The sequence below is a fragment of the Balaenoptera musculus genome, chromosome 9, assembly GCF_009873245.2.
Source record: "Balaenoptera musculus isolate JJ_BM4_2016_0621 chromosome 9, mBalMus1.pri.v3, whole genome shotgun sequence".
NCBI lineage: Eukaryota > Metazoa > Chordata > Mammalia > Artiodactyla > Balaenopteridae > Balaenoptera > Balaenoptera musculus.
In genome coordinates this window covers 29,454,468-29,477,623 of record NC_045793.1, presented here as the reverse complement: position 1 = coordinate 29,477,623, position 23,156 = coordinate 29,454,468, and the positions used below count along the sequence as shown (strand labels likewise).

General features: G+C 34.9%; 1 protein-coding gene across 4 annotated transcripts in view; it reads left to right on the top strand.

Annotated features, from left to right (window-relative positions):
* The window catches only part of PTPRZ1 (protein tyrosine phosphatase receptor type Z1), a 163,693-nt gene that overhangs the window by 96,978 nt on the left and 43,559 nt on the right, over nt 1-23,156 (top strand). For all 4 annotated transcript variants that reach the window (XM_036864020.1, XM_036864021.1, XM_036864019.1 and 1 more), the window contains exons 7-11: nt 3,476-3,633; nt 3,801-3,951; nt 13,048-13,232; nt 14,452-14,578; nt 20,846-20,892. In XM_036864020.1, the coding sequence (XP_036719915.1) occupies nt 3,476-3,633; nt 3,801-3,951; nt 13,048-13,232; nt 14,452-14,578; nt 20,846-20,892 (668 nt within the window). The remainder of the gene's footprint in view (nt 1-3,475; nt 3,634-3,800; nt 3,952-13,047; nt 13,233-14,451; nt 14,579-20,845; nt 20,893-23,156) is intronic.

Here is a 23,156-nt window from a genome sequence, read left to right as displayed (position 1 = left end):
ATGGTGCAATTGGAAAATACTACTGTAATTGTAGAGTCTTGTGATAGCAGAAAGAAACTTAGAACACGTACACAAATAACAAAAAAAATAAGGTACAAAATAGTTAACGTGTCCATAACAGAGACTAGATAAGTGGTATTGTAGTGCAGAGGAAGGAAGAATGGATTCTATACTGGGATGAGGGAAGGAGGAATTGAAAACTTTCTTCTGATTCTTTCCCTTGCTCTTAATTATTTCCCCTTTAATTTCTTCTCCAATTTCACGAAAATTATCTATTTCACCATCCCTATTCAAATCTTCTGTTTTTCGTTTTCTGGCTTCTAGGTCTCCTGGTGTTGTTTAATTTCCCACCTAATTTAGCAGTGAGTCAATTTCTGGCTCCTTACTTAATTAGTATTCTCTAGGTCCACATTTCCACGGAACATTTGTAAGATAAGTTTTTTCATCAGAAAAAGGAAGAATTGTAGTCCATTGGTGATTAAAAAAGAGGTTATTTAATCACAGATTTTCTAGATATCAAAAACATAAATCTGAAAATAGAAAAATATTCACGTATTCAAAATAGTTTCCTTAGTTTCTGAGAACTTGAATCTGAGTCTGAATTCTAAATAATCTTGTCTTGACATTGGAGGAGAGGAAGACATACTTTTAGAAGTTACCAATTAACCCATTAAACCTAATGTAACTTGAATTTTCTAATGGATTAAAACGATTTAGGTTGTATCTACATGACACTATCAATTCTGTCAATAGGTTTTTACTTCTAAGATTTAGTCTTAAATGCAGATAGGAAGCAGTTATCTATAACTTTATTAGCAGGCTTCTTTCTTCCTGAAGAAGTTTCTGTATTGCAGAAAAAAGTAACATTCAATAACTAACTTTTAAATGGAAATAATTTTTTTCCTTGAGGCTTTCTGGATATGTCCAATCTTCATTTCATTTAGAGCTGTAATGCACTATTAAGATCATCTGGTCCAAAATATAAAATAGATAGCTAGTGGGAAGCAACCGCATAGCACAGGGAGATCAGCTCCGTGCTTTGTGACCACCTAGAGGGGTGGGATAGGTAGGGTGGGAGGGAGACACAAGAGGGAGGGGATATGGGGATATATGTATATGTATAGCTGATGCACTTTGTTATACAGCAGAAACTAACACAACATTGTAAAGCAATTATACTCCAGTAAAGATGTTAAAAAAAAAATCATCCGGTCCAGTTATTTCATTTTGTAATGAGGAATATGGGGTTCAAGAAGACTAAAATCTTGCAAAGGCTTTACTCTACTTAAGGTTTTCAACTCTGGCTGCATGTTTGAATCACCTGGGGACGGTTTTTTTAAAAATGTAGACGCACCTAAAATTATAGCCTAAAAATAAATATAGATGCTCAGGTCCCACTACTAGAGATTTAAATTAAAACAGCTTAGGGTGGGGTCTGGGACATTGATTTTTTTTTTTAGTGCTCCCCAGATAATTTGTATACTGCTACTCTGTACTGTACCATCTCACTTAGGCTAGATTAAATTGGCGTCAGGGACTATTTCTTAATGACCTAAATCTACAAGACAGAGCAGAGGACATGTACTGGACTGGGTAGTTAAATACAGATAAGTTAAAATAAGTTAAACACAGATCTCACTGGTAAGCAGATTGCTGCCCATATGAGTGAGGACTGGTACACAAAGAACAAAATGGCCAAGGCAGTGCCATTGGTAAGTGCTGTTGGAAAGACGCAAGATCAAAAATGGGACTCTTCAAGGAGACAGATTTAGCTGGGTTGTTTCAAGGTTCTAAGGCTAGATGGAACACTTAGGAAAGGTCTACCAATTTTTTGTAGGAATTCTGTATTCTCGATACAAGTTATATATCTTTGTACATATAGCAGGAATAAATCAATATTTTTATTATATATATAAAATCTGAAATATATTTTCTACTCTTTGTCCTGCCTTTTTACTCTCTTAATGGTGACTATTGATAAATAGATCTTGAGTATCATGTACATCATTTTTCTCTTTGTGAATAACACTTTTTGCATGCTATTTAAGAAATCTCAACCTACCCTAACGTTATGGAGATAATTTTCTATGTTTTCCTCTAAAAACCTTATTAGTCTGTTCACATCTAGATCCACACTCTATTTAGAACTGATTTGTGCTTATGGTGTGAAGTAGGGAATAAAGATTCATGTTTTTCCATAAGGATATCCAATTGATACAGCAGTGCGTATTGAAAAGGTTAATCATTCATTACATAGTAATTTTTCTGTCATAAATCAAGTAACCATATATGTGTGTGTCTGGACTCTTTATTTTCTTCCATAGTTCTCCATCTTTGCATAAATATCTCTCTATCATGATTTCTATGGCCTTATATAGTAGGTCTTCCTACTTGGTATCCCTACCTTTGTTATTGCTCAAGATTGTCTTAACTTTTTTTGCGGTTCCATTTAAATTTTAAAAATAGAATGTCAATTAATACACACACAAACACCCCAACACCAACCCATCTGGAATTTTGATTAAGATGTCATTGACTCCATAAAACAACTTGGGGAAAATTAACATCTTCACAATACTGAATCTTCCCATTAACGTGATATTTCCCACCATTTTAAGGTTTTATCTAATTCTCTCAAAGTTTTTAAATTTTCAGTGTAGATGTTTTACACATCATGTGTTAGATTTACTTGTATTTGATATTTGTTGCTATCATGTTATATTGTTTGAAATTTCATTTTCTATTGTTTGTTACCAGTAAATAGAAGTACAATTAAGTTTTATATATTGGTGTTGCATGCAGTGACTTTGCTAAACACACTTATTAGTTCTAATAGTTTGTAAATTATTTTCAATATCTCACATGCTCAATTAGGTTATTTGAAAATTATGATGACATCATTTTTTCCTGCCCAATCTTCATGACTCTTTTTTTCTTTTTCTTACATTATTGTAAATAAATAAAGTAAATAAATGGTCCCAGTCCTCCAGTTCAATGTTAGATAAAAATGGTGGTATTGTAGAAGGATTCCTTGTCTCATTCTTTATCACTAAGGGAAAAACTTTCAATAAGTCATTTTTAAATATGATGTTTATTATAGATTTTTGAAGATAATCTTCATCAGAATAAGGTTTTGTTTTTCTTTTCTACAAATTGGTGTTAAATCCTATCAAATGGATTTACTGTATCTATTCAGATGGCCGTATGATTTCTGAATATCTTTCATATGTAAAAATAATCTCTCCAGCATCTTGCCCATGTAATGATAAAACACCTAGCACTATGTAGGGATATATGCAAGAAAATTTAGAGTATGCCAGTTTTATCACCATTTTTGAAATAAATCTAAAATGTTCTTAAAATTTCAGTTCTGATTAAATACATACCAAAGCATATGTCTTTGTTTCATAGGGGCTTTGAGCAGCTAAGTTCCACTGTTGGGATTTCAGCTGAGGTGTGTGTGATTCCTTTGTAGGGAAACAGGCTGCGTTGGATCCGTTCACATTGCTGAACCTTCTGCCAAACTCAACTGACAAGTATTACACTTACAATGGCTCCCTGACATCTCCTCCCTGCACAGACACCGTTGATTGGGTTGTTTTTAAAGATACAGTTAGCATCTCTGAAAGCCAGGTAATCTTGGAAATTCAAACAAATGAAGTAATTTGAAGCAATTTTGAAAGAATTATTTTCTAAGCTTTACTAGAGAATATCTGTTTTAAAGCATTTGCCGATATGCCTTTGAAGCAGATACACAGTTAAATTATGTGTTATTATATGTTAAATTATCTTCTTTCCAGCTGGCTGTTTTTTGTGAAGTTCTTACAATGCAACAGTCTGGTTATGTCATGCTGATGGACTACTTACAAAATAATTTTCGAGAACAACAGTACAAGTTCTCCAGGCAGGTGTTTTCCTCATATACTGGAAAGGAAGAGATTCATGAAGCAGGTGTGTATTGAAATATAATTTTGTAGGAGGTAATTGTGGTATAGTGGAAAATATACAAGGCTTGATTTTTGGAAATATTTTGCTTATAGCCTTGTAGCTTTAGGTAAGCACTTTAACTTCTCTGAATCTCAGTTGCCATTTTTATAAAATGGCAATTAAAAATATCTGTTCTTTCCCACATGAATAACCCCATTTTGCAGACAAGAGACACTGAGATTCAGTAAGGAAAGTAATTTTTCTAAAATACATAGTAATAGGTGGCAAAGTCACATACACACCTCCACATTCTTTGTGTCATTTGCCTGAGCTAACAGCTATAAGAGAGGGATGAATAAGGCGTGAGGTGTTCAGAGCTTGGGGAGATCACTTCTGGTTGCAATGACTAGGGAATCTCCGTGGGAGAACCGCACTTGACCTGAGTCTTGATGTGTGATTTGGGTTTTAAATAAGTACTCATCCTTGTGTTGGCAGCTCCCAGAGAAGCCTAGTACCTAGTAAGGATTGAAACCAAAGGCACTGAATTATTAATGAATAAAAAGGGAGTCTTTCCCCCAGTTTCTTTCTTTGAACGAAAAGAAGTTTGTCCTTGTCAAGCCCAGGCGATGGAGAGGAGGGAAAGTCTCTGGAGTCTTTTGAAGCTGACACAGCAGTCAGAAGCCTTTGAAAGTGTCCAGAGGACACAATCAGTTGCATCTACGGACTTGTTCTTTTCAGTTCACGCTGAGGGTGCACTGATTCATGAAAGAAAGAGTTGAAATGGCCTTTGCTTTGGGGACTGAAAACCTTTCCAAGTACATGGTCTTCTTTGATCCCCGTCCTGCAATGAATTTTTGGCTGTGTATAATATTAATTCAATAATCGTCTGCTTTTGAAGGTTGGGCATTAAAACACCATGCTTTTATTGTTTCAATGTGATATTTGTGGGAATTGTTTATCCTTTAACAACAACAATAACAACAGAGCACAAGACAACAGTGATGAATAGCTGCATTTAATGTGACATTGTTTCAAATTAAATTGCCCCAAAGTGAGGAAATTTAATTATGTTTCTACCAAAAATAGTAAATACTAAAACTTCCTGTCTGGTAAATAATACACAGTTGATTAGAAAAAAGAAACAGATTTACCCATCTCCTTTACCAACATGCAAATGACCAAATCACAAAGTAAATAAATACGATTTTTTGGTCATGTACTTTTATTAATTATATCTTATTAAAACCCTTCAGTGGCTCCCATTGCTTTTAGAATAAAATCCAAACAGTTTGTCATTACATGGTAGGTCCTATTCAGCACTTACTGGCCTTAGTGCTTACCCCTCCCTGGCCAGCTTCCTTCCCTCATCCTGACCTCTGTGAGGTCCCTGAAGAGGGCAGACCACACTCTCCCAGGTTGCATGTTCTTCCCTGCTGGTCTCCTCCTTGTTCTTCAAGACTCAGGTAGACCCTTGCCTCCACTGGGGAGCCAACTCTGACTCTACCTCCACCCCTACCAAGCCTGGCTCTGGCCCGGGGGCACAGGACTGTGCCCTCGTGAAGGTGCCGTGCCCATAGGGTACAAGATGAATGATGCTCGTCTGGAGGTGTGCAGTGTGCCCAGGAGCTCCTATGTGCTGGGCAACCACACGTCCTAGCAGTTGCCATTACATGATACTGTCTGTTTACTTATCTGTCCCCCACCACCGTCTGAGCTCCAAGAAAGAAGTAACTAAGTCTTTTATCACTTTACCTCCTTTGCTGGGCTAAAGTAAAGCTCTCATTCATCAAGTAGTCACCAAATGACTGAAAAAATTCATTTGCATATATAATAAAAATATGGCAGGTTGTGCTCAGTGGGTGCCTCTTGCATCGTTTAACGTGTAAACCCTTATGTAGTTCCGTTTTAATGTAGATCATTGTTGTTTTTCACAGTTAAGTGATGAAGGCTAAAAATAATAATAACAAAAACAGTAATAGACCAGTGTGTTCAACCAAGCATTGGTCTTATTTTCCTCATTTTATAGTTTGGGAAGCTGATATTAAGTGGCTCACCCAAGTTCATGGAACTGTAAAAGGCTGGAGTCAGTATTTGAACCCAGGTCTCCCTAATTCTAAAGACTTTCAAAGCTCTCTCCACTATGCTTTATAAGGAACATAATTTATGCTTACATAATTTTATAATAAAAGCTGATGACTTTAATGACATGAAACTTTTTTAAAAATAGTATTGGCTCTTTTCAAAAACTAGAACAATTGAATTCTTGCATTTTCCATTATGAGTATTTGCATTCACCAAGCACGTATTTTCCATGTGCATATTCCTGTGATTTTTTTTTCCCTTAATGGATACACTATCGCCCTTCTACTTTCTCGAACTGAATTTGAAAATAAGAATTGAGGATTGCATTTATTTTCAGGATTTAATCTTTATTAAATTTAATCTGAAAATGTTCTTATTACATGAGCATTGTAAAAAGGGAGAAAATATAGATAAGCACACAGAAGAAAATAAAAAAGCCTTATACTGTCATTACCCAGAGATAACTGCTATGAGGATTTTGAGGAATATCCTTCTAGGTCTATCTCTTAAATTAAAACTATATTATTATATCTCACAAAAATCAGGCTGTACCACACTTATCTGTTTATTGATTTTGCTTTACTTAATGATGTAAATATATCATTAATCACATTCTTAGTTTTATGTACTCTTCCATTGTATAGTCATAGCAACTTATTAAATCAGTTCCTCAGTTTGGGACATTCAGATTATATTTATATATTTTGCTATTATAAATATCGAACATCCTCATTTTGACCAAGAGAAAAGTAAGAGGTGGCATGAAAAGTGTTAGAATTCTGCTCTTGGTAAATGCATTGTAGAAAAACATATTTTGCAAAATATCAATACATTACAAGTAATTGCAAAAACCATGAGACGTCTGCATATCCATGCAAACTTCTTGAGGGTAGAAATCAAGCCTTATTCATTTTTGCATTCATAGGAAAACGCACCCAATGTTTGTGAATGAATCCATATTTTACCAGAACTTCAGTCCTCTATTTTTGCATTTTTACGTAGCATTGCCATTTATTAAATGGCATTTATTTTTGGCTTCAAGGAATGGGCAGTGGCTCTTCTAAGAATCACAGAATTTAATGGAACTATCTGATCTTGAAGGAGTTAGTAAAAGCTGTCTCTTAGTTTATGAGAAATATGTGTCAGTAACCATACAAACATCACGTGCATGTAGAGGAGGTGAAGTCCAGTTTTGTCCCCTGCCTTCCAGGCAACAGATACCTCCCTGCTGCCCTCTTATCCCACTAGCAAGGCTCTCCACCTAGAAGCAGGGCCCTCCTGAAGCACAGTAGGAAAGAGCTGGGGCTTTCAAAGCCCAGTCGACCTCTGGTTTCAAACCGCAGTGCAAATACTTATTCGTTATATAAAAATTGTCAAGTTATTTAATTTCTCTGAGCTCAGTTTCTTCACCTATAAAATGTGAGTTCAAAATGGCCACCTTGTAGGGTTGTTGTGAGGTTTCAATAAACTAAAGTTTGCAAAGCAGTCCATTCCCTTGAACATAATATGCTCCAGACCCATAGCTCCTATTACTGTAGTGTATGTGTTTGTGTGTATGTATACACTCATGTATATATGTGTGTGTATGCATTTATATATTTGTATATATAGAAGGGGGCAAGCTCTCACAAGTACGGCGTGCTATTCAAGTTTTCCATGTTTAAGGCTTTTGTTTGTTAAGTAGAATTATAAATGCACTTTAAATCTCATTTGCTAGCATTGTAATATTATTTAATGCAAACTTCTTTAAAAAAACCATAAAATATAAAATGCTTTTCAAGGCAGGGTAGCATGAAAAGAGTGTCTTCATAGCTTAATGTTGTATTTGAGCTATGAGAAATTTTCTGTAATTTCCTGAAAAATGTCATGATGCATTATGCATCAGTAGACCTACCTTCTTGAAGGTCAGTAGTTGTAAATAGCATTCATTAAGGTCACATGTACATTAACTCTGTGCTCCAACTATCTGCAGAAAAGTGACATGGAGATTATTTACTTCTTGGAAGATTATATGTTACAAATTGAACTGTTGACGAAGTTGCTGTGTGTTCCTAGAGAAGACTGACTGAATTAGGTAGAATTCGAAAAATTTCTTTTGGTTATTTATCTAAAGGGAATGGCATATAATCATTGAGAAGTGCAAAGCAGTGATAGATCATTTCTAGTTATTTTTAACATTTGTGGCGATCTTTACATTCGTTTTATTAAGATCTGCTACTCCGTGAGGGGAAATCACAACCTTAATATTGATTGTCTTCTGAGTCTGTCAGTCTTCAAGTTCCTCACGTGGTAGTCATCAAACTACCTGTCTCAATACTTTTTAAAATGAGGCTCATAAACCTCAAGCAAGGATGTGGTGGATTTATCAGTGTGCATTCACAGAAGTACTTTTGCCATGGACTGTGTTAAACTGTACCAAACCTCAAACAATGGGAAATACTGGGTAAAAACCTAGTGACATTTTCTCTGCCACTCCCCAAGAATCACCACGCTGTCTTTTCACTTCCATCTACATTTTTACTCATAATCCGTGGAGGTGAGACTGGGCCTTCTCCCTTAGGGCATGTGTCCCTTCTCCCAGGGTGGGCATATAGAACAGCAAAGGCAGAAGGAAACTCCTATCTCCTCCCCTCGACCATCGGCACTGACTTTCGTGATCACGAGACATGTCATAGGGAAAAGAGTTGTCATGTTCTCCTCCTTTGTGCTTTTCCTTCCTTTATTTCCTTTTCTTTTCCCACTTTTTTTCCTTTTTCCTCATGACACTCAGCACTTTGCCTATTAATCTTTTGCAACTTGCTCTGCAAGGCATACGCATTCCTATGTAGGAGGTATTCACTCTCCATATCCATTCATTTAAGTGATGAAAAGGTAAAGGACTTCATGTGAGCTAAATTTGTGAAGCTTTTACAACTTTTAGTGATAAAAACGTGTACTTTTGAAAAGCACAACCTAATTTGGTCTAAATGGCAGAATTTTTAAGTTTATTTTGCATTCCTCTGTAAATGGAGTCTAGGATTTAGAAACTAAAAGCACCCATTACATTTAATACCTTACTAAATTTAAGGATTAGAGGAATGAGTTTCCTATAGGCAAGGATGGCACCATCTTTATTTATATGTACAAGAGTACCTGGAACCAAGTAGATGAGAAGTGAATGTTAAAAATAAGGTTTTGGGGCTTCCCTGGTGGCGCAGTGGTCGAGAATCTGCCTGCCAATGCAGGGGACACGGGTTCGAGCCCTGGTCTGGGAAGATCCCACATGCTGCGGAGTAACTAGGCCCGTGAGCCACAACTGCTGAGCCTGCGCGTCTGGAGCCTGTGCTCCGCAACAAGAGAGGCCGCGAGGGTGAGAGGCCCGCGCACCGCGATGAAGAGTGGCCCCCACTTGCCACAACTAGAGAAAGCCCTCGCACAGAAACGAAGACCCAACTCAGCCAAAAATAAATAAATAAATAAATAAATAAATAAATAAATAAAATTTAAAAATAAATAAAATAAAATTTTTAAAAAATAAGTTTTTAAGTAAGAACACTTACCCATCCCTTAAAATGGAGACCACATTCTCATTCTTTATATGTGAGGATCCCTTGCATGTGAACTGAAGCGCTTACTTGTATTCTATGTGACTCGACGTGAACTCCAGATTTGTCACAGCCTGGCTTACAGCCGCAAGCTTGCAGAAACCCGATTCTCCTTCTTGGCCAGTGTTCCTTAAAGGATCAGTCACTGTGATCCAGACCACATGGAGCTTGTAGAAAGGAACCAGGGCATGCGATTCATTCCTAAGGAAGGAAATGGGACCTCAACATATTGTAGTTCTGAACTCCCCATAATCAAGGAAATTATATGTTTGTTACTATTTTATTACATTTATTGGTAGCTTGTGTTTAGTGTCTGAATATCTGTTGATCTGGAAGACACTTCTTGATTTTCAATCCAGATAATGCGCTTTATGGAGTGTATGTCCTTCTAATAAGATAAACTATTTTCAATACGAAATATAATGAAAACTTAGAAAATTTAGTGCCAATTAATAACTTATTCCATAGTCATTACGCAGCTTTATGTCTGAACACCAAGTAGTGTATATAAAATTAACTAGATTGTTATTTAAAAGATCCCGTCCTACCTTATAGAAGGGCAATCCTTTGGCAAGGTCATAGACTATATACAGAAGTACTGGTCCTTCTCTTGAATATATTCTAAAGTATATATCTTTTTTTCCATAAAATTCTGTATTTCAGCATCTAAAGATAAGATTCAGTGGCAGCTTTATAACATATTACTAAGCTATGATTATTGGTAAGCAAAAGGAGTGTTTTAAAAGTAAATTTCTAATTACAATGTAAATTTAAACAAACAAATGACTAATAAGCTTTTACAGAAATATAAAGAAGAAAGCAAAAGAATAAAAGCCTGGTGGCAAGGAAATGTGAATTTCTTTTCAGAGTCCTACTTTATATTAATGCTGATGAAGTACCCACTGATTTCTACTATTAAGGCAAGATAAACATAGACGTCTGACCAAAATTGCTTGCACTATTTAGGAAGTAGTCCTTTGGGTATTTTGCAGCTAATAATTTTATGTTTTTCTCAGTTTCTCAGAGTTTTATGTTTTGTGTACATGCATAAAACTCTGATGCATTTTAAGATAGTTTCATCTTTGAGGAAGAAAGAGATAGTTCACTTTAAACCATTCTCACTCTATACAAAGTGGGAGTGATTTTTGAACAAAATCTGCAAATGATATTGTCCAGAATCACTTTCCGTCTTTTAAAAACAGACTTGGGATTCATCAGAATCTAGGCTGAGGCAATCCTGTTCCTCCACCTGTATAGTTTATGTTAGCAGCTCACTTCTGAGATGATTTTGTGGTCTTCTGCCATCTGGCGGACACTAATAGAATTGTCACTAGATAGAGTAACGATGATGGAGTCTAGACCTGAATTAGAATACATTTTCTTATTCTGAATTCGTGTTTTTTGATAACGGAGGAATTGTCCTCTTATTCCCAAAGGAACACCCCACCCTACATCCTCGATAAACAAAAAATAGTATATAGTTTTAACAGTGAAAACTTCTGTCTCTAACTCATATAAAGTTATTCATATATTGATTTAAAGAGTATATGTGTATATACATTTATGTTTATGTTTATATATATTTATGTTTCTCTGAATCATTCATATACCATTGCTAGCATAGCATACATATGCCAAAATATCTATTATTAAGTACTGTAATAAAATTTGTTTCAATTTATAAGGTCAGTTTTTAGTTTTGGGTGCCCTCCCGTGTTCACGAGAAAAACTACAGACGGATAGAGACAAAAAGGCTTTTTGGTCATATTCTGATGCTGCTGCTTGCATGTTTTCTTTGGGTCCTGGAAATAGTTTTGGTAGCAGTGATGCTTGGTTGACTTAAGTAAACCGCGTGGTCTCGTCTAGTGGTGTGTAACTTCTGGTATCCCTTTAAAGCAAAGCCTGGATTCTGTGAGCATAATATGTGAGCATAATATGCTCTGCGAGCATAATCTTTGGCCTTAGAGACCTTTCTCTCCCTCTCTTTTGCAAATCTCTCTGGCCTATGAAGAGATTATATTCATTACTTTGCTTTATTAGCACAGTATCATGAATTTTGTAATTTTTATCCTCACAGTTAGTCCATATTATCACATTATGAATGTATTTCAGAAAGTATCAGAGTATTCTTTCTGATGGGACTACATTTTTGGCATGATTCCCAGCATGGGCTTCAATTCATTTTAAGAAGTCCCTGAATGAGTTTCAATATATTTTTTCAGCTGAGACAAACAAATCTTCTAATTCCCTGAAATTAATTGCTTAATTTATTTATGATGCCAAAGTGGGATTTTTGTCAGCAGGTCTGAAAAATATTGAAATAATAGTTTTAGTTGTCCTTCTATGGTTTTCTGTGATAGGGAATTTTTAATTATTTTAAGGATTTTCAAACAATAAAACATCTGATAATAAAACATCTTTTATCATTGAAATTCTCCTCATCCAGAGCTAAGCATATTTGTCAGGTACCCAACAAGTGTAATAAAGACACAATAAACTTGAAGATATCCTTTGTTCCTTTATTTTTGAAAATGAATCAGTATGCCAGATATATTCAAGACAGTGTTCTGGGCAATACAGAAATATGAAGCTCTGATTCTTATGTTTATAATCTACTAAAGGAGTTAAGACCCATTTGGAAAAAATATATATAATAGAAGAGGCAATTATGCAATGAAATAATAGTGGTAAAACAAAACAGACAATTGAAAATGACAAAGATCACTTCAGCAGAGATCAAAGCGTGCATAACAGAAAAGGTTGCGCTTGATCAAGACATTTCCTGAGTGGGAAGATCAGACGTCAACAGATAGAGATAGGAGGTGTCGACTGAAAAAAAAATGCACAACCTAAAAGTTGAGCGTTATGTTTTATTCGGCAGACATTCTGAGCACTTCAAGCCCAGGAGACAGGTCTCTCAGATCACTCTGAGGGACTGCTCTGAAGAAGCAAAGGGGGAGCCAGGATATATAGGAGTTTTTGCAACAAGGACCAGGTAGTCAGAACATCAAAAGATTACCTACCGTTAATTAAAGACAACCAGATATCTCAAGTTAAGGAATTTAGCATTTTTCTATGTATCGGAAGATGCACGAGTCTGGGCTCACTGAAATCATTCCTTTGATATGCACCTCAGCTATCTGGGGTCAGTTTCCTGTACGTCGTCATCCTGAGTCTCCTCAGGGTGCACTGTTGGGGCAGCTGTAATGTGATGGCTTGATGGTTGCAACATCCTTTGTTTACTGATACGGCAGGCAACATTTTTCATTCACAGAAGGAAGGAGGAAGTATCTCAGATACAGGAAATGGCATGAACCAAAGTGCCACAGTGGGAAAGTGTAACTTTTTACCCTTTATTAAAATACAACAAAAATGTTCATAGAATATGTTTCACTTGTTGAAATCCTAGAGGGTGACAGTTGTATCAATAACTGTACTTTTTTTTTCTCTGAAGTTTGTAGTTCAGAACCAGAAAATGTTCAAGCTGACCCAGAGAATTATACCAGCCTTCTTGTTACGTGGGAGAGACCTCGAGTAGTTTATGATACCATGATTGAGAAGTTCGCAGTTCTGTACCAGCAGTTAGAGGGAGAAGACCAAACCAAGCATGAGTTTTTGACAGATGGCTATCAAGACTTGGTAACTATAAAATCAGTTGTTTCGTGTATTGTAGTTTAATTTTTAGGGTAAGAACTTAAAATGATTGTATATTGTTGCCTTTTGTGACTTTAGACTTTGTATGAAGCTCTCTAGTGGGGTGAAGGGGGCACAGAAGTTATTTTAACTATGTCACAACTTACAGTGGTTGACACTAGGTTCTTACTAATGTTTTGAATTACATGGAGACCACAACTTTGCCAACAGCAACATTGTAGAGTAGACACTTATGGAAGACTTAGAACTGGAGATCATCTAGTGCAGCCTCTCTTTACGAAGAAAAGGGCTCAAAGAACAGTTAAATACTTTATGCTCTCACCGTTGGGGAAAGAATTGGGCCTGGAATGTCAGTGCTCCGATACCGTCATATGTTGTTTCCCCATCATACTGAAGCAGCACAAGGGAAATAGAGTAGGGAATAGAGTAGGCATCTTGAAAGTCCTTTTCTTTGCATCAAATTTCCAAGTAACAGATGTGAAGTCAATTGAGATAGAACTTCTGAGACATGAGGCAGGTAATCCTTAGGAAAGGATCCACGTCCTCTTGCTCCCCACCCATGCACAAGAATTAAAGAAAATAAAGTACAGATTCCTTCTGTGACCTGAACATCTCAGTATTAAACTTTGCCCTGGTAGGGAGGCATTGGGGTATAGCTGAGAAAACCCCTCAAGAAAGCCCCCAGTATAGGTCCAAGACATTGAACTCTGAATACAGACACTCACTGGGGTGTCACTCAAGCCCTAGGAACCTGCATTTAAACAAAAGCTGGTGTTGAATATCATATAAACAAAATAATGAGATTTGTAACAACTTTTTAATTCAGATGTCTAGAACAAAGACACTATGAATTGAGAAAGTTGTGGAATTTATGAGAATATACTATTTTTCACTTCATAATGATGTGAAGAAGATAATAATTCTATTTACATAGAAATTTTAAATAAATATTTAAAATATGAAATTTTCTAATACTAGATCTGATTTGTAAAAAGAAAAAAAAAGTGTAGTTTTCCAGTATCTCCCTAATTCACAAATATCACAAGTTCAACTTAACAGCATTGCGTAGAATTTTTTCTCAGGTTAATAAATATAAATTTTTCTATTGACAAATGAGAAAATCTTTTCTAAGGACCGATGTCTAGTATGTTAGTACTCCTATGAGAATAATACATTTGTATAATTACTGCCACCTTTCTTCTAGGGTGCTATTCTTAATAATTTACTACCCAATATGAGTTATGTTCTTCAAATAGTAGCCATATGCACTAATGGCTTATATGGAAAATACAGCGACCAGCTGATAGTGGACATGCCTTCCGATGACCCTGGTAAGTGACCCCCTGATATGCCTTATCTAAATAAACGAGGCTAGTTTAATTTCTGAATGCATTGGTGCTTTCTCTCTGACTTTATATTCTTTTGGCCAAAAGGCAAAATGATTTCCTTTTTAGTCTGGATCATCAGGTAATTTTGTAAAGCATGGAACTCATTTTTCATTCAGCAGATATGGTGCAGCACAATAAGTAAATTTATTCTTAATACTGAAGTTTTCTATTTGTAAAATAAGAACAGCGAAACCTATGGTAATGTCTGTACTGGCCACCAAATGAAAATAGCTAAGTAAATATAAAGACTTTGATTTTGGAAAATAAAGAGTTGGTTTCATTTGTGTTTATTTCCTCTTTCAGCCCCCAAAGCATTTTGTAGTAAGTATATACGTGATTCAAGGATCATGTGAGGTACTTTGAAATATCTATACAAAGCATCTCAAAAGTTTATCTTAGATATTTTAATCCACTTTTTATAATTTGGTGGGGGAGGGGGAGCTTTCCTCTTAGATTTGCCAGTATTATTCCATAAAAGCAAACAAAAAAGTTGTTTCTAATTGTATTTCATTTGCATGCATCTTCTCTAAGTATTACAGGAAAATCTTTGATCTCAAGGCATATGCAATAATTGAATGAAGTGCTGACCATCATAATTTGACAATTTACAAATTTACATAACTAAATTAAAGCCTTCCTTTTGTTAGTATAAGCATTTTTAAAGTGATAGAATGGAATTATATATGACATATATGTGTATGCATATATATATACACATGCACATGCATGTTCATAAATATATGCAAACATACATACATACATAAATGTAAATATTCTTTGGTCATCCCTATCATGAGGCTACTCACTGAAATTTTCACAAGTTTTTAATGGCGATGGTTACAAGTGATATTAATTGTAGCATATTTCACTTTTACATATGGAAGGAAAACTGATGTCTGTTGATTTGCGTTTGTGGTCTATATGCCATAGCAGGGCTTTAATCTATTACAAGCTCATTCATTGATTACCTCATCATAGTTGTTCTCATTAGTTGAACTTTTAAGTTAAAGAATATATGTCAGAGCATTCGATGTTAGATTATGGATCCTTCCAAACCACAGGCTACAAAACTTGCCAAGATATTTCCCAAGTTAGAGCATTGATGGCTAATGAATATTACTACTTTCATGATGGCAAAATCATTATTTAATAATATTTCTTATGATCTGCCTCATGTCCTGGGTATAACCATCTTTCCTATTGCTTTTATTTAGCATTATTTTTCAAAATCGGGTTTTTTTTTAATGGAATGTGAGCTCTAAGTCTTATTGAAAGGTGAGTATGAAATTAACTGACCGTGGTTTCACTGTACCATATCATGCCCCTCCATTGAATGTCATCCTTCACCAAAGTTCCCCATATTGATCCATGCCCAAAATGACATCTGTAGCAGTGCACCATTGACCATGTTGGCCAACATCATATGTGAATTGTTTAAATGTGGTATATAAAAATCTCCTCTAATACTATTGTGTATTTTAGGATATGAATTATATTGAATACATTCACTTAACTTTACTATCTTGGTTTGATTATACCACTCTAATTTCTGAACATAAAACAATTTCCCAGGAGTTTACAAAAAATAATTTTAGCTATTTATGTTGTACACTTTCTTACTCTAGCCACTATGCTAAAAGTTTAGACTTTCTGAATTTTTTTGTTTTTTATTTTTGAGAGAGAAGCTTATTGCATATGGAAAAACAGATCAAATGTCTATTTTCTACAGAAGTGATTTCTGAGTGATCCTTTTAGACTGAGTCTATACTGGCACAAAGTATAACGTACTTGTATCATTTGTAGCACTTACACCATTTGTACAAAATAATACATATTATAACTTAATTTCTATTTGTTCAAAGGATCGGGACACCATTGAACTAATGAGGTGCTAGCTTGGACACATCATTTAATCTCCATGGATATCCCAGTCCCTTAGAGCATTTTGTACATGTTTTGGTAAAAGATGGTATTTGATTTGATATTTTACTATGATATTACTCTTAAAAGCCAAGGGTTAAAAACTTAGTTTATTCTTTAGTTATTTCTACCAAAAAGTCCTTTGTCAAAAACCAATTTACCCAAAGTTTGGGCTCTTTCTATTTTTATAAAGAAAATATTAGTACTTTCTTAGAACTCATTCTTTCTGATTGTGAGGACTACAATGGCATTTCAGCCCATATATTTTCAGTTCATTATTGAAATTACATTACCTTAAAGATTGTTTCTATGGTAAATATATCACAGTAAAAGTCTTGACAGCAGTACTATCCTGTGGTTTAGTGTGATAGTACCTACAAGATTTGTAAATTTTATGTTTTATGTGGCTAATATAGATGTAAGTGGCTTTTGAGTTTGCTGCTTATTTCATGGTTTTTATTAGTACCATTTCATCCTGTTAATCATGTTGTTTCATTACCTTAGTAACATTGTAATGTACGCTATTGAATTATTCTATTATTTTGGATAAGCTGTTTCCTAAATACTGTACTGTTTGTTGCTTTTGTTTAAAAGGAATGAAGGAGATCACTTATAATTGCCCTCATTCCTTCAGTCACAGATTTTAAATATTCTAATCAATATCTGTGAAGGAAAACTCAATCTTCCAAATTGTGCATTTAACTTTGGCTAATTTGATTAATTTATCACTTGTGCATTTTTAATTACATTTGTTGTTATGTACAACAGTATCACCATAAATTAGTGTCCATTAAATTTATTATAAATCGCTATTTTAAGATAAATGCATTAACTCATGTTCAGAAACAATTTAAATTGTCGAGGAAACCTTTTTAAGGCTAAACAAAATGGATATTCTTTTTAAAAACTTTTTTAGAAATTTTTCTTTTTTTTTTGGTTGTAACTAAAATAATTATGCTCGTTTCTATAATGTAGATCTAATTATGATATAGTTATAGAGGACATTATTTAAGTACATGTTTTAGGGCCTTGATAATTATATGTGTTAAATTTAAATGCATGGTGAATTAGATCAACACATTTTCCTGTTTTGTGTGCTTTTCATTTGTATAACAATTGTCTTTGTTAAATCGCTATATATTGTCCTTATTCAGCCTGTACCATACTACACTACAGGAGTTATTATATAATGATATTTTAAAATCACACTTTAAAGAGATTGCAGTTTACATTGCTTTTGCCTTTTTGCACCGTGAAACTTGGCTTACAACCTTCAAACAATTAAATAAGCCTTGCTTGCCAACCTACATCAGTGTTGCTTTTTTGTGTTATGGCATGTTAATGTGTGACTAACATGCTCTTTTAGAAGATCTAACATTGCATGTGCCTCAAAACAAAACCAGAACGAACCAATAGGTTTTGTTCTATTATCACATAAATGTGAATTTTAAGTGTTCAGTCAAAAAAATATATTGACAATCTTCACTACTGGACTTTTTGTATCCTTCATGGAGTCTCTTTTGATGAAGTGAAAAGATTCTGTAAACCAATATAATTTTTGAACTGTTTAATATATGTGCCTGAGTCAGTGCCTGAGTCAGACCAGTGGCCACTAAAACATTAGTGATTATTTGCAAGAAAACAGCAGGCCAAAGTGTACCCATTCTGAGACCTTGTGCCAATCAGCAGCGCTAGACCTTGAGTACTCTCAGACCTAGGAGTATGGCTCGGATTCTCCAAGGAGATAGAAACAACCTCTCAAAATTATTTTATTTCAAAATTGTTCTGAAGAGGCTCAGCAAAAGACTTCTAGATTATTTTGGGCAGGGCTATTAACGTGTTCCTGGGCAACCCCAGAATTTCGGTCAATTCAAATGATCTGAGTCTAGTAGGAAACCAAAATGAAAATCCTTCAAAGTGGGTTTTTACGTACCAACACGAAGGCACCCATACTTGGGTATTCATCCATGAGTGTGCCATGAAATAAAGAAGGATCAAAGGGCTGCTTGGACCCATAGGTTCTGCCCCTAGGGCCTGAAGGGGCCCAAAGGAAACTTCTTACTTCTTATTGCGGTAAACAGCAAAGCCAGTTAGAGTAGAACTCACTGATCCTGATACTCGTTAGAGGATATGATTGAGTAGAATTATGTATTTTAACTTAATAGGAAACATAATCTATACAGTTAAGTTATGCTCTGGTCAAACGATAAAAATTAATCAAATGCAATACACACAGAGAGTACTGAAAGAAAAGAAAATCAGTCCTCAATGTAATAATTATATACACCCCACCCCAACCCTGACAATAAATAAGAGAATTACCTTTGCTCATTAAAAGTATAAAGTTAGGTGAAGTTAGACCAGTTTTTAAAAACACTTCTGTAAGAACATTGAAGAGAATGGACTCTCGCTGAAATGTTTTTCGGTAGCCTCTTAACAGAGAAAAATCTACTGTATAATATACATATCACTTAACAAGCATTTGATTATGATTTGCCCTTATTAATGTTAAAGTATTTTAAAAGTACATGAAAAGGAGTGACTCCATATAAAAACATTTTCAATAAAATTATGTATTGTTCACATGCTGAAATGGGAGATTTTTACATGCATGAACTTCTCTAATTGTAGTTTTTAGAAAATCATATTAAACGTTGTTTTTATTTCTCTCTCACAGTTTAGTTGCAACCGATTTTAAAATTCACATATCTTGGTTTCCTTGGAGGTTATAGAGACACAGTTTCAGACTATTGAAATCACTTTAAATTAAAAATATAAAGAATAAAGAGCATGAAAAACAGGGTGGGAAAGGGTTTCACAGAGACAAAAATAGAAAAAGGAGAACACTCACGATCCAAATGAAAGTTTTCAAATTCCTTCTTTTAACAAGAAAAAAATAATAATTGAGAGTTAAGATTTAAGACTATGATTGTTTCCCATGAATATTTTCATTTTTATAGCATCGAAAATTATTCAGGGTAAGTAACTTTAAAATAAATAGTCAAGAGTATTTATTTTATCTAAATCTTCATGGGGCCTGGGCTTGCTTACTTCTATGTTTTACTTGAGTTCTCGTCTAAATAGAATTCAGGCACATAACTATATTTTATAGTTTTACATTTCTTAATACCTAGAAATTTTATCATAAAAATAAACTCAAGAAAGTCTATATTGTAAAACAGGCCTGGATTTGATAAATATTTAATGTTAGTTCAGTTATGCCTTTGAAAATTCTGTAGACTATGCATTTCCTTTGAGGATCTATAGAGGCATAAAAAATAGAATATAAGCAGCTTTAGGATAGTGAAGAGCATAAACTTTGGAGATGGAATGAGATTCTCTAAAATAATAGGCATAAGAAGGGCATCTTTGTAATAATGCTCAAGCCCTCCCAGTTACCCTGTCTCCCATCTTCCTGATGCAGCTTGGATGAAGAGTGAGGAAAAGTGGTCCTCGAGCTCCTCAGTAATTTGGCAGTGGGGCTACATTCCTTGTTGGAGAGAGGGAACCAACTCCTTATCTTTCCTAACATTTACTGATGGGTCTTGTTTTAGGATTGAGATAGCCAAGGACTAGAAATACGCTGATTGTAGCCAGTTGGGAAAATCAGACTTAAATGATCCTGGTCATTATATTCCTCGCATAGATGGCATTAGTTGAGTATGCCTGGGAAGAAGGTGTGGGGCTAACCCCGGTCAGTCCTTCCTGCTGCCAATCCAGGCTGGACCTGCTGGAAAACATTCTTCCTTTTACCTGGTGCAGTACCCTGTGTACAAATACGTATGAGCCTAAATCTGAAGAATAAAAAAGACCTACTTGATCTTCAGTCAGAAGTGGACCTTGAGGAATAAGTAGTTGAATAAGAAAATAAATCCGTCAATTCTCCCCTGGCATTTTCCCAACTATGCTTTTATCAGCTATGCTAAGAATGAAAGTCTACACTGATGAAAAATTACTTGGGTTTCTTTACACCCAGTAATATCAGCCTCACTGTCCCCTTCTCCCTTCTTAGCTTCAATCACAGTTAGGGTGAGAATAGGGAAGGGAGTTGGAGTTGGAGGATAGAGATGAAGGTTTTGAGTGCAGTTTCCTGTACGTTTATGTAGTGTTGTGTTATGTAACATTCAGTAGTCTTGAAAACTGAAATTCAAAATTTTTATTTTGGGCAATTCTGTATTTTCCAAACTAACAGTCTTTTTTTCCCCTTTTCCCTCTTTCCATCCAACGGTTGACCCATAAGGCTGAAATAGTTGAATAAAAGTGTTAATAATTTTGTTTTTAATTTTGTAGAACTTGACCTCTTTCCTGAATTAATTGGAACTGAAGAAATAATTAAGGTATCATAGCTACTTTTTATTCAAGTGCTTTAAAATTAAAAAGTCTGGTTTGAATTACCGGTTAGGTTTCAGACGTTGCATTAATAAAAAGTTCATGTTGCATTATTCATTGTTTGTGGGATTAGTTGCTGAGCTTTGTAGATAGACATGTAATTAATATACATGATTTTTTTATGAAGAAGTTGGAAGACACTTTAATTGGTATAATTTTTAAAAGGAGATAGAAAAGGTTTGTTGATAATTAGAAAAACAGTGAACTTTAAAAATAATGATAGCTGTGAACTATAGCCACAAATTGGAATTTTTTCATGTTCAAATGTTTCTAAAAGACTAAAATAATATTTAAGCAATCCTTAATATTGGTACAGCTTATTTTTAACTAACTTAACCAATGATTGACAGATTGATTATAAATATGAGTCAAAGTATAAATTGTATATATTCTTTTGCCCATTTAATTTGATTATTTTTGTTTGGACTACTTATATTATAAATGTCTGTTGTTAACACAAGGTTCTTTAAGTAAATGGGCATCTAAGGATATTTATAAACTTTAACATTGTCTTAATTTTTGAAATAGAGAGAAAATGACTGTTTGTGCTTATATTCAATATTTCATCCTAAGCCCAAATGTGCTATTCATTATAACTGAGACTAGATGTTAAAGCCAGGTTCTATTGTTAATGATAGTATGAATTTGTCCATAAGTGCATATGTATGTATGAGCTGGTAACTTGTGAAAACTAATTCTACTGTCTCGTAATAAATAGCAATTAAGTTGTGTTTTCACAGATATAATTACCTCAATAATTTATTTATCTTATGGCAGTTCTCTCTTACAAAGGACTATTTTACCAAAATGACCAGTCTGCATTTCATCAAGAGTTCACAGAACTCAGCTAAGGATACCTCTGTGTGTCTGTGTGTGTTTGCATGCACACACGTGAGCACATGCATGTGGATATAAATATACCTAGAAATGATTACCAGAATCAAGTCAAAGGCAAGAAAAAGAAATTATCTTTACAATCATTGGTTTGTGTCTTAGTCAGTTTGGGCTGCTATAACAAAATACCATGAACTAAGTGGCTTATAAACAGCAAACATTTATTTCTCACAGTTCTGGAACCTGGGAGTCTGAGATCAGGGCACCAGCACTGCTGGGTTCTGATGAGAGCCCCTTCTGGATTGTTGACTACAGACTTCTTGTTGTGTCTTCACATGGTGGAGAGCAGAGCAGAAGAAGCAATCCTTCATGACTCTTAATATAAGGGCACTAATCCCATTCATGAGGGTTCCACCTTATGACCTCATCTAATACTAATGACCTCCCAAAGGCCCCACCTCCTAAGACCATCACTTTTGGGGTGTAGGGTTTCAACATGTGAATTTAGGGGGGACACAAACACAGTTCATAACACTATTCACTTTCATCGATTCATGCAGGAATGAATGATAGAGGTTGGCAAACATCTGGAATGTATCGATGATGGTTCTAAGCTTGAATATGGAAATGAATAGTTTGGGAGATGTTCCTCAAATTCTCTTCCAATAGGAATGCATGACTTTGAAAGACAAAGTATCTCCAGCACAATCAAGGCTTTACAATAAAAAAATTTTAATAGAAGTTGTGAAGGATAACAGGTGTGATCCAGATCAAAACCATAGTGAAAGAGAGATTCACAATAACTCCATAAGAAGTTATAGGAAACAGTGTCCATTAAAATATTTGTGGTTTCAGATATGTATAAAGTAATCATAGAACATGAATCATATATTCTTCTTGAAATGTTGACATGAGATAATATGACCTCATAGAGATGTACAAGACTTAGTTGGGTGGGATTAATGAAAGGTCCATTACTTTCATCAGATTCTAAGAGGTATCTGAACCTCACAGTCTAAAATCTGCTAGAAAAGAAAGCAATGAAAGGGATATGTGTGTTTAATGTGTGTATAGTTTTTTTTCCAAAAGATCGAATAGAAGAAAAGGTGAGTGGCATTATGTTTTAAGAACAGTTTTATAGACATCTACATAGCTTGTGATAGGAGGATGATAAAGGAGGTTTGTGTGGGAATCTAAGAAAAGAGGAAGAGAAGCAATGTTATTGTGAGATTTGATAGAAATTGTCAGATCACATAGAGAAGATAGATGACATGTGTTTTGGGAACTTTACTGTGAAGAGAAGGGGAGAGGTAAAATGAATACTAGATGTTGAATTAGAGATTTTTCTTTATGTTCCTTTTAAATAGAGATCTGAGTT